At 39.6% G+C, this 12,151-nt stretch overlaps 1 protein-coding gene across 1 annotated transcript in view; it reads right to left on the bottom strand.

Moving 5' to 3' along the window:
• LOC120573270 (phospholipid-transporting ATPase ABCA1-like) overlaps positions 1-12,151 on the bottom strand; it is a 168,971-nt gene that overhangs the window by 77,911 nt on the left and 78,909 nt on the right. The window contains exons 26-30 of the mRNA XM_039822907.1: positions 10,921-10,969; positions 10,268-10,375; positions 10,057-10,089; positions 9,285-9,424; positions 3,556-3,683 (exon numbers count right to left, since the gene is read on the bottom strand). Of these exons, the coding sequence (XP_039678841.1) occupies positions 3,556-3,683; positions 9,285-9,424; positions 10,057-10,089; positions 10,268-10,375; positions 10,921-10,969 (458 nt within the window). The remainder of the gene's footprint in view (positions 1-3,555; positions 3,684-9,284; positions 9,425-10,056; positions 10,090-10,267; positions 10,376-10,920; positions 10,970-12,151) is intronic.

The following is a 12,151-nucleotide window of genomic DNA, read 5'->3' as shown; positions in this document are numbered from 1 at the left end:
AGGCTCTGAAATCCCACGAATGATGTGAGCCAGGATTGTATTCCCACTTGTCACGTGCTGTTGAACGTACACTGAGACATATTATCACCATATCATGTAAAGGTCTTGTCCGTCTTATAAAAAACACCCAGCAACCTTGTGACACTACAAAGAAATTATCTTTTATGGATAGATGTGGGTTTTCCAAGGTGTTGCTAAAGAAAACTTAGTATCTCGGAGTGTTGCTAGTGGTTTTCTGGGTTTTTGGTAGTGTATGGATGTTGTGTAAGTGTCTAAGTGCTAACGACAACTCCATGTACACTATGCAGTGGTCATAGAGGAAGTAATAATAGTGGTAGAAGTATTAACAGTAAATAAACTGGGTTTGACTGTTTCAGCACCATGGAGGGATAAAAAGACAATTTTAAATGTTTTAGCACTGTAGACGGTGACAAATAATTGCAATTAAATGTTTCAGTTGCATTTTTGGCATAAGTAATAGTCAGAAAGAAAAGCAAAAAGTGAAACTATGTACATTTTCAAGAAGAAAAAGGTACTGAAAAGTTTCTTTGTCGAATTAAGTTCCAAGATTCTAGTTTCAACTTCAAAAGAGTAATGCTTTAATAATTTTTTTGTGAATGGATCACTACCAAAGGTAATAGTGCCAGTGTACTCAGTTAGCTGCATGTTGATATGTGTTGTAAGTGTTGTTGGTATGTATATGTGATGCCAAAACTGAGAGATGACAAGCGAAAGAAGTAGCATACAAAAAATATGCCAGTAGTAGTAGTGTGAGTCACCCAGCAAGCACACTGTCAGTTATTAATGTAGAGCACTGATACTATGTGGATATAACCAAACACATGAATTAAATATTCAAGAAGTGTTTATCATTTGCATTAACTATCATGACTCGACAATTCTACGGTCAAACAAAGCAAAGTACAAAAAATATTTACCACTATGTTAAAGGCAAAAGTGTATAAATACGTCAACAAAAAGAAAAAAAGAGCAGCATCTCACTCTGACCAAGTGTTAAGATAGTATCATAAATAAACCACTTGTCTATTTATGATACTATCATGGTATGCACTTAATTAAGTTGCACTTAATTGTGTCTTGACATCTTCAAAGTGAATTCTATACAAAATGCTGCCAGGGGAAATGAAACACCTGCAGGATAGATAAGCAACAACAGCTTCATGTCAAAGGAACACAGTATGAATACAGTGACAAGATTAGTTAGATGGTTTGGACAGATGCTGTAACCAGTGATGCATATTAGATTTAAACCTTTACAGCACTTTTGTTGTTACAGAAAAGGATCATGTTGCAGCAGTTTTGAGCTCACTGGTGTGAATATGTAGCAATTAAAAGACAGTGGAAGAGAAACCTTATTGGAACTTAAAGATCATACTATATCCTGTACAGTAAGTGTTCACATGAATATAAGCATATATGTTTTTTAGGTGTTTATTATTAAGAACTATGCTTCATAAGTTGAGATTCTTAAAAACCACCTAAGCCAAATTAATGTAAAATCAATGTGAGCATCAAAACTAACTAAATAAACTTTTCTCAGACCTAATGATTGTAGTTGGTCCAGTGGACTTCTTTAGAAAGTTGTGTCTTTAAAGGTGCCCTGCCACACAAAACCGTTTTTCCTTGTATTTTTTTTAAATATGTTAGGTCCATATGTGTTTGTGTTATGTGGTGAATGTGAAAATTAACTGCTACCTCCTCTGTCAGCTCTAGCCACTGAAAAGAAATAAGCAGACAAACCAGGCCAATTACAAAAGCTGGTCAGTCTGACATCATATTGCCTGAGCTCATTACTATTCATTAGCTCACAAAGCTTGGTAAAGGATGCTGACAGCCAGGCGCTCATTGGCTAGCTGTTAGCCAATCAGATTCAAACAGCTTAGCTTGTTGAATATTAATGAGAACTGGCAGTAGTGTTAATTTTGTCAGACGGGACGAGACTAAATATGTGCGTCAACAACCTTTTTTTTCCATGACGAGACTGCGCCAATGTCCAAAAACGCTGACTAAGACTAAATTAACATGCATTATTGTTGACGAAAAAAGACGAGACTAAAATGTTTTGCATAAAATAAAAACTAAGATAAAATCTCTCTTCATTTTCGTCTATAATCGTCTCTACTTTTTCATCATGAGATAGAATATTCAGCTGTTACTAGGGTTGGGTACCGAGACCTGGTGCTACGGCACCGACAGGTGCCTTAACAACCGTTATCCACCGGACTGAATAGCAACGCGGATTTCGGTGCCACTTAAATGCCTGAGCTTCTCTCTGATGCTCCTAAACGGACGTTAGAGGCAACCGAAACATCGCTGCACGGGACGCTAGTTAACACTATACTTGGCAGCAGGTAACGTTAGCCTACCGTTAGCTAGCAGCTGGAGTAAACACGGATAAAATGCTGACAGCTAAACGGTGTAAAGGTTTGTCTGTATTTCACCGTGTAGGATTCCAACAGGGGGACGTACGACAGTCTGCAGCTGCCGTTGTCTGAAAAACAACACATATGTTGCGTTCACTTGAAATACGCCTCGCCAGCTTCATGCTGCATTCAAAGTTATTGTAAAATATCCTTTTCCCATGCAGTGATTGTTTTTGTCGTTTAACAGGAATTTACTGGTGAAATAAGGAAGAGGCTCGATATTTATATAATATTATATAATTTATTTTTATATAACTATTTGACTGAAATGGTTATCAGAAATAATCTCAGAAATAATTTATTTAAAAAAGACTAAAATGTTTTGACTAAAACTTGACTAAAATGACGAGACTTTTAGTCGACTAAAACTTGACTAACAAAAAAAGATATGTGAATGACTAAATATGACTAAAACTAACAAGGACATTTGGCACGAGACTAAGACTAAATTAAAAATAGGTGACAAAATTAACACTAACTGGCAGAAATTGAGCTGAGGCTTCCTGCAGGCTTTCTATACCAAACTAGAATGGCTTGAAACAAGGTAACCAAGGCATTTTTTCCACAAAAAATTTTACAGAGTCCATGGTAGAACTTCAGACATCACCACAGAGTAATGAAATACGTGTGGCAAGGCACCTTTAAGCTTTTTGAGTGTTATTTATTCATGATCTGCTCTAGCTTTTCCAACGTTTTAGACATAGATACAGTATAGTAATAATAATGGTTCAAAATTGTGATTTTTTTAAAATTTAAAAATGGTAACAGTTTCTTGAGGGAGGACCCCTAAACCCCCTGCCAAATACGTCCCCCTAAGTCTTTCTTCTACCAGTTCTTTTCGAACTATTCACACACACTCTGCCTCGGATAACAGTGAACATCATTTGGTAGATGATTATTCCCTGGAAAAATCTGGTTTCCTCACCGTAATTATATTATTGGATGCATTACATCATTTAGGGTAGTTATTAAACTTAAAAGGAACTCATCACAGACGGTTACCATTCAAAATAAAAAATGTAAATGTGTGGTGAACTGGGTTAAAATGCCATAATAACTACTAAAAAACAAAACTGACAATTCTTTCTGTGCTATATCATTATGTGGTTACCTGTAAAAGGTGTATTGAGGCAGACCATACATCCAGGGATGCAGCTCCAGACTCGGATATTCAGTGAATGGTGGAACGATGAGGGAGAAGATCAGAGACAGGCACACAAACGCAGCAGGCAAGACCACCTAGGAGGATGTTGACAAAGTCAAAACCCACTTAAGACATTTATCCTGCTACATCGGAACTCACTTGAAGTAAAATGTGAAATCATTAAACACGCAAGACAAAATAATATCATGTGTATTTTTCAAGTAATTCGCAGACAGGTCGATTTCAAATGAAATACTTTCAGTTTAATGATGTGCTATCTGCCACTACAGCTACAACGACTACTCGAGGAATCCTTGAAAGCCTCTGCCTGAAAGCTTCATTTAAAGGTCCCATGGCATGAAAATTTCACTTTATGAGGTTTTTAATATTAATATAAGTTCCTCCAGCCTGCCTAATGGTCCCCCAGTGGCTAGAAATGGCGATAGATGTAAACCAAGCCCTGGGTATCCTGCTCTGCCTTTGAGAAAATGAAAGCTCAGATGGACCGATCTGGAATCTTGCTCCTTATGAGGTCATAAGGAGCGAGGTTACCTCCCCTTTCTCTGCTTTGCCCGCCCAGAGAATTTGGCCCACCCATGAGAGAGAGACATCATGGCTTTCAAACGAGAAAAGTGGCAGTTGGTCAAGGCCACACCCCCACCCTCCACCTTGCCCCGCCCTCTCTCCTCCTCAATAGCTACAGACACAGAAATGACACATACTAAGGAAAGCTCATTGTGGAACTGGCTCTAGTGGCTGTAATTCTGCACCAAGGCTGAATTTCGGGAAAGAGACTTCAGATACAGTATTAGGGGACCACTAAGGCCTATATAAAAGCATTCAAAAAGCAGCATGTCATAGGACCTTTAATCATTGTACCGTTCACAAGACACCCAGGGCTAGATTTATCAAGCCGTTTGCGCCTGTTTCCAGGCGCTAATTGGTCGCAAAAACGGACGTAACCGATGCGGGCTATTTACAAACAAAGCGCACTTGGGTAAAATCGCAGATTGTCTGCCACATGAGCGAGAAGAGACGAGTTGCGCTTTCAATATGCGTTCGTGGGAGGGTCGTGGGGAAAGTGGGAGTTCCACCCAAAAGGTGGGAGGATAAGCGCAAAGTGCCCCTAATTATATATTCCGTGGTATTTATAAAGACTGTCAGTAAGAGCGCGCCTCTATTCTGTGGGGGAAATTCTCCGCCTCTTTAAACCAGCCGCAATCGAGTTTCCTCGTAGACCTTTATGCCGCTGGTGAAATGGCAACAGCAATTTGAGCAAGACGAAGACATAGGCGAGGCTGAAAATATTTTTAACACGAGAATCGCACTTTGTCAGTGAACACAACATCATTTAGCGTTACAGATCAAGCAGCCATGCAATACTGGAAGAAATCAAAGATGAAATTGAATCTCCCACTCAGCGTTCACATCCCATTCCAGCAGTTGTTAAACTCCTCGCTACATTACAAATATTGGCATCAGGATCATTTCAAACAGTCATAGCATCAGCAGTGGGAATATCGCAGTCTGCACTCAGCCGTATCATAGCACCAGTACCGCTTTGCTACAGCGCAATTTACGGTCTAGTGGGCGGAGAAAGACGCTGATTGCCTGATGGGTGTCAGGGTTGATAAATACTACGCAAACTGTGGAAGCATAGCGTGCGCTATTACCGAACTCGCATAAACAGACGCAGCGCAAACTGCGCTAGTGTTAGTAAATCAGGCCCCCAGTGTTTCCTCTATGTTGATTTTATTGTAGCAGTGCGCCATGGCAAAATTTCTTCCATCACGGCAAAAAGATTTCTGCCACGCAGAAATAGGGCAGTTGCCTTTTAAATTATCCTGCCGACATAATGCACTCCCCGTTGGCTGCCGCTCACATTGCAATTTAACAACAAGTAGAACTATTCAGAGGTTATTGGGCCCGTCTAGTTTAACTCCACATACTGTTGTGTTGATGTAGTTTATTGACAAAACGTTCGCTTTCTTCCGAGTCGACTATTAAACGAACGGCTCCACCAAAAATGTCACCACGGGAAATGGCTTTGAAACGCAGACACCAAAATCAAGGTAAGAAATAAATAACTAAGGCTAACATTACAAGAAACATAAACAGGCTAGCTAGCTAACTGTTATCGATCTCATGACGTGACTTTTTGGCCGAAGACAGCGTTGTAGAGAGTGAAACGGGAGACTAGAAAAAAGCGTTAAGGTAGTGTGTTGGTAGGATGGCTACAGTAAATCATATAGGCTCCTGGTATCTAAAAGAATTTCAATGTAATGGCTCAATATCTATATGATTTCGACAATGTGGATGAGGTCATTACAATTGGATGGCCTGCAGCTTCCAGCACAATTTGTTTGGATACAAGCGTTACATTTTGGAAGATAGACGGAATTCTGAACAGCAATGCCCACGCACGCGCGCGCGCGCACACACACACACACACACACACACACACAGACACACACAGACACACACACACACACACACACACACAAACACACACAAGACTGGGAAAGATACCGCTACGCTCGTTACTGTAAGTAGGCAACAATAAAACCTAAAAGTAAATACGTATCCAATCAGGAAGCAATATATTTCAATCTGATCTGTCTGGCAGTCCACTCTCATCTACCACGCTGTTTACACAAACACAGCGGGGGGGTCTTGCTGTTAGGACAGACCTGCACCCACTGCTAAAAAAAATCCTAAAGGAAACACTGCGACACCAGTATCTATGTCATTTTAAATGTGAGAACAGGTTGTCCTATGACCTATGTAATAACTGTACAACAAAAAAATGACACAATTCTAAAATTATAGGTGCCCTCTACTGAACAACAGCACATGATTCAATACAAGATCTATTTCATCATTCCCCTCCCCATGCCCCCTTACTGTCATTACGTGACACAAAATGACTGATGCAATCAACAATAATGCGGGACCGCAGCGATAACGTGGCAACATTAATATGCACCCCACCAACTTGTTTGGGCTGTTCTGCATGCTTTATGAGTTTGATTAAACACTTCCAACACTGCCACCATCATCTGGCCACTCAGATATAATTAGTTTCTCAACATTCTCTTGTCTTTTGTGTTATGTTTTTAAAACCAGACACTGCCACACTTCCCATATCCCACCCCCACCCGCCCACCCCCATCCAATCCTCTTTTCTCCATCATGTAATTCTCTTTTCATTTCATTGTTAGAGCTGACAAAAAGGTCAGTGGGAAAAATGCATGCTATCTTTAATGTTTAATCACTCGTAGGTTGGAGCGCACTCGGCAGCAGGGGGAGGTTTGCATACACTTGATTAATTGCAGGGCATGCAATTTGCCAGGCCAATTCAAGATGCTACAATTGAAAATCCTAAATTTACTGCATGGAGTTATGGCTGTGGAAATGTGCTTGGAAGAAAGATAAACAGCAGCAATGAGACTGAAAAGCTTAATGGCAGACCGCAAAAGAAAGAACTATTCTTTTTCTGTTCTCGCTCTCTCTCTCTCGCTCGCTCTCAACAGTAATTGCAGGTGACAGCTTGTACTTCTTCCATTGAGAGAGATCTGCAAAAAAATGGGGAGAAGTCATTATGCTCACAAAGCCAAGGCACTCCCATGAACAATGCATAAGTTAAGCGCATTCTCAGGTTTAGTGGGGATTTAAAGAGGAGGACGAGATTATAAGCAAACTGGGTATAAACACCAAAACACAATTACGATGTGTTTTATTTCCTGCAAAGCTAAATGGCTCATTAGATTGAGTTTGTTTCCTCAACATACACTTATGTCTAGCCTATATCATTTGTGAATTTATTGCTGCAGCTTGCGTTAAAGTGGATAATAGCATCACCTCGGATATTTTTTACTGATGTGGTAATGTGGTCTTTTCTTTTTCACAGCGTTCAGACAAAACATAACAATAAGTAAACTGATTGTGTTCTGTCCACAATGGTAAACAAAAGGAACACAGAAACATCTATGCAACAAATGAGCACACCTCGTGTACCATGCTGTAGCGATAATTAAATTAAAAACCAACAGAAAGATTCTAAATGACACAACGTAAATCATCTCCTGCTGAACAGCAAGGTTGCTGCAGCTGGAAAGGCTTGTTGTAGCCAGTTCAGTTTGAGCTCCAAACACCAGAACCCTTCAACTCATCCACCATACACACTAACTGCTTCTCCCTGATTCTGACATTGCCAACACTCGCCTGTCCCCAACTTTCATCCCCATAAATCACTGCTTTTGTGTTACATGCCATGATCTCCTTTATATTCCCCTAACCGCTTGTATTCGAGGAGATTACCTCACCACACAATCATATCTGCTGACAATGGGAGCCGTTGACATGATGGGGGAATAAACCTTTAGCCAAATGAATAAAAAGGGAGGAGAGGTATGCCCTTGCAGACAACGTGCACCTTTGTACACACACACACTCACACACCTATTCTTCCATCCTGCGCTGCGTCCTCACTAAAGAGGGACGCCCAAGATTGACAGTGACTAATGGGGATTGGTACTGTAGCAAATTACAAGAACCCGTACACCTCACAAAGGTGAAATACCGTTCTCTCTCTCGCTCTCTCTCTCTTTATCTCACTCGCTTGCTCGCACACACGCACGGGCGGACGCACAAAGGAGTAAGCTGCATGAGCTTTTTCAGTTGTGATAATTTCAGCATCATGGCAGCTGTCGTAACTGACGGCATTACATGATATTCCCAAGCACACTATGAATCTAGATGAGCGGTGTGTCAATACAATTTAAGTCACAACGCACTTTTTAGAAGTACCTCGGAAATTGCGAAATTGGTTTTGACTTGTTTAAATTACACCTGTTCATTGGGTTTGACTTTTGAAATTGTGTTTATGAGAAACAAAATGATATAGACATACCCTTAATAGGCTAATAGCAGTCTGTCATCTCTGTAATTGTTATGCGATCACTTTTAATACATAGCTAACGAAAACACATGATTAGCATACAGTAAAATGGAGGAAAAACAAATCATGGGTGTCACTTTGCCTTTCTAGTGACAATCAAAGCAATCAGGTGACGCTGATGTTACTCTAACTGAAGCCAGCAAAAACACCTTCCATCGACTCACTTTGCCCACAGTCACAAATGTATTAACAGCTTCCTGGCCACACTAGGCATGATTTTGTATCAAAATACAAAGGCGAGACCTAAGAAATCAGCCCTATTTACTTTGAAACAACTTTGCTACCAGGTATCGACACTTTTCTGCTCACAGAAAGTGATTTATCAAAACTAAAGAGGGAAATCTCCTCCACAGCAGCAAAAACCACTCTGTTCATGACATCTTCAGCCTCTGTAGTCCCTCCAGTATTCCTTTGGGAGTAATAATGATTATTGTACATGCAGTTTACTACTTGTGGTGCTGCTCTTCATATTTTTCAAACTTTTTCCTTTTATATATATACACTACCCTCTGTGTCAATTTATTCTCCAACAACTTAAATTCTACAACTACTGACTAAATCAAGATGGATGACATGACTTTTCCCTCCAGATTTTAAATTAGCTTACTCGATCATATTTGTCATTAACTGATTTTGAAAGCCAACATGTATTTCATACAATCCCACCTTGATCCTCCCATGCAGCCCTCCTTGTATAACCCTTCAATTCATCAATATGACAGACTGAGGCCATTACCTGGGCAATGAGTCCCTTGCGGCTCCTTCGGGCGTGGTGGAAGCGCTTGATGAAAAGCGCAAGGAACTGCCTCCTGATCAGCTCCCATCCAGTGATGACCGTGGATCCCTTCCCACTGACACTAGCAATCATCTTTGAGTCTGGAGTGGACATTAACCCACCGTGTTATTTATCATCTATGCATATGTAAAAGACCTGCTGAGCACACTTTCCAGCGTAGCTAATGGGCTGATCAAATATAACTTAAGTGTTGAACCTGCCAGCTGCACTAACTCATTCCACAGTGTAGCAACCATTTTAATTATTATATCATTCATTTTGAAATAGTATTTGGGTGTGACTCAGAAAGGAAAAGGTGGTAAACAAGGGCTTTGTATATTACTTTGTTTTATGTCTCACACTTGCCAAGAATATCTTTACTAAAAAATGAAGTCACAGCAGCCATTAAGAGAATAAAGCATTTTCTGATGGAAAAACATTTTCATGATGAAAAGTGAATTGTTTTTCATTAGGGCAAAATTGAAAAGCTGAAGAGACAGGTTAGATAATGCCGTATGGACTGGAGGGAAATTCTGTCGGAAAATGACTTATTCTGAAGATAGAGCTCTTGTTTATGCCCTCTTTTGAAAATGGCCACTGAGGTGAAACAGTCAAATTAAAGCCAAACTAAATCAAGGGAATAATTGAAGAATGAACGTGTGTGGAAAAACAGACATATGCTGGTATAATAAAACCAGGATCGTCTGTAGGAAGGACAAAAGACAGTACATACCTTCCACTTTACTTTTGAACTTTTCCTTCAATTCTGCATGAGAAACCAAAAGAAATAAGCTTCAAGCAGGAATTACAGTTCAATCTATCAGTTTCTATTTGAAACAACACCCTTAAATATCAGCAATCAGTCAACTTTCTGCATTAGATATAGATTCACAAATGTTTAATTGAGCTGCCTTCATATGATAAATAAATACAGAGAGACTTGCCTCTCATTCCAGAGACTTGCTCTGTTTTCAAGTGGACGCTGGCAATGCTGTTCCGCTTGGATGTGCGGGAGCCTCTTTTGCAGTCTCTCACCAACACCTCCTTTGTTGCTGTGGGAATACAAATAAGATATGTTGTTTTGGCCTGACCCAATTTAGGGTTATAAATAACAATCAGAATCGCTACCTGCCCTGCAAAACACTTTACTATTCCCTGTAAAAGCACAAACCCAGGTGGTTTAGGAAAGTGAGGTAATGGGATACTCAGATTAAACTGATAAGTGAAGTTGCTAGTTGATGGATGGAAGATTTATCCACTGAAAGTGATCAATGAGCAATAGCTGCAATACAGTAAGGATGTCGATAGTTATGTCAGCAATGGTGGCAACATTGTTGAAGAAGATGGTAAAGGCTTAAGGTGGAATTAGCTTGTAGATGTGTTAACTTTGTGCATCTTAGTCTATTACTGTACACTCAGCTGTGGCGGTCCACCCTTCTTCTGTAAAAGTTATATAAATGTATTTTCTCATGACAGAAATAAGGTACAATGTTTTATACAGTTATGAATATTAACAGTGTTCCGTTCTCCTAAGAGATATTATGCATTATACTTTTCATCCCCCTAACATGTGTTAGCATACATATTGCCACCTTACTTGGTATTTCTGCATCCACTCCGGTATCTTCTGCCACTTTAAGAAATATCTGTGAAATGAACAAATTATCTATTAATATAGTATCTTACAGGAGCCACAGTATGTTTCATGTCACCGTATAAGCATGCACAAAACAGGATAAATGCAAACTAACAATGGAGGAGGGTATACTAAGCGGTTATAGCATTTTTTGGCAGATACCAGTTATCCCTGTCAAGTTTTGCTTAGAATAAGATCAGTGTTGTGCATCCACAGAGACCCTAACCTTTACTTGAGTACATGCCAATTGGCCCTCCTTTGCTTCATTTATTAATTCAGGCCACATGTCTAAATAAATATATCTCCATATTTGCGATAAATTTCCAAGTGACCTTCCTTAATTTCAGTCTCCTGTGCATGTTAAGCCCTGTTTCGACATCTGCCCTCTAAAAAGTCTCTGCACACTTCTGGCAAAGCCTACAAAATTCATACTTTGGACTGAATGTGATTTTATGTGGTAAATTATATCAGCCAAAAACATAAAATAGAACTACTGAAATCATAAAACAGTCAGAAAGTACATAACAGGGCCATTCATGACAATAAACAGGGTAAATGTTATTATATGACCAACTTCGATGACATCCCATCTATCAGACCTTGTTTATTAGTGCCGTATATTGAAAATCACTGCATATTTCAATTGAAGTGTAGTCTGACTTGAAAAGAAAAACGAATGGAAAGATGAAATAACCTTGTCGTGTCTGAATTTGAGAAATTCAAAAGGAATAATTTACATTGCCTGCAGGCCATGAGTATCTGATCCATGTCTGAGTTACACGAAGAGTATTAACCAACAGTCACTCAGCTTTATGATCCAAAACCAGTCCGGATGTCAAATACTGCGTTAGTCATTTGTTCAGAAGATATATGACTGTGAACTGTATGTGTAATGATATCAAGTTACATTACATTGGGTAAATGATTATGAGACCACAAGTAAAATGCTACTTGACTTGTGCCTTTTTCAAAAATATGTCATGCTAACGCTATTCTGTGTGTATGACCAAGTATGGTCTTAAACAGACTGAGGAACTTTAAAAACGTGTGTACGTACGTTTGGATGCTCTAGCTATAAACCTTTCAACACAAGTTGTGTACAATGGCAAGGAATGTGGATTTTCAAGATGTGCATCATATTTGTAAAGCCTGTAGATGCTGTTTGTAACATTCATTTGAAAGTGAAACAACT

Source organism: Perca fluviatilis, chromosome 14 (assembly GCF_010015445.1).
Source record: "Perca fluviatilis chromosome 14, GENO_Pfluv_1.0, whole genome shotgun sequence".
Classification (NCBI taxonomy): Eukaryota; Metazoa; Chordata; class Actinopteri; order Perciformes; family Percidae; genus Perca; species Perca fluviatilis.
The sequence above is the reverse complement of the archived record's forward strand: the minus strand, read 5'-3'. Positions and strand labels throughout refer to the sequence as shown.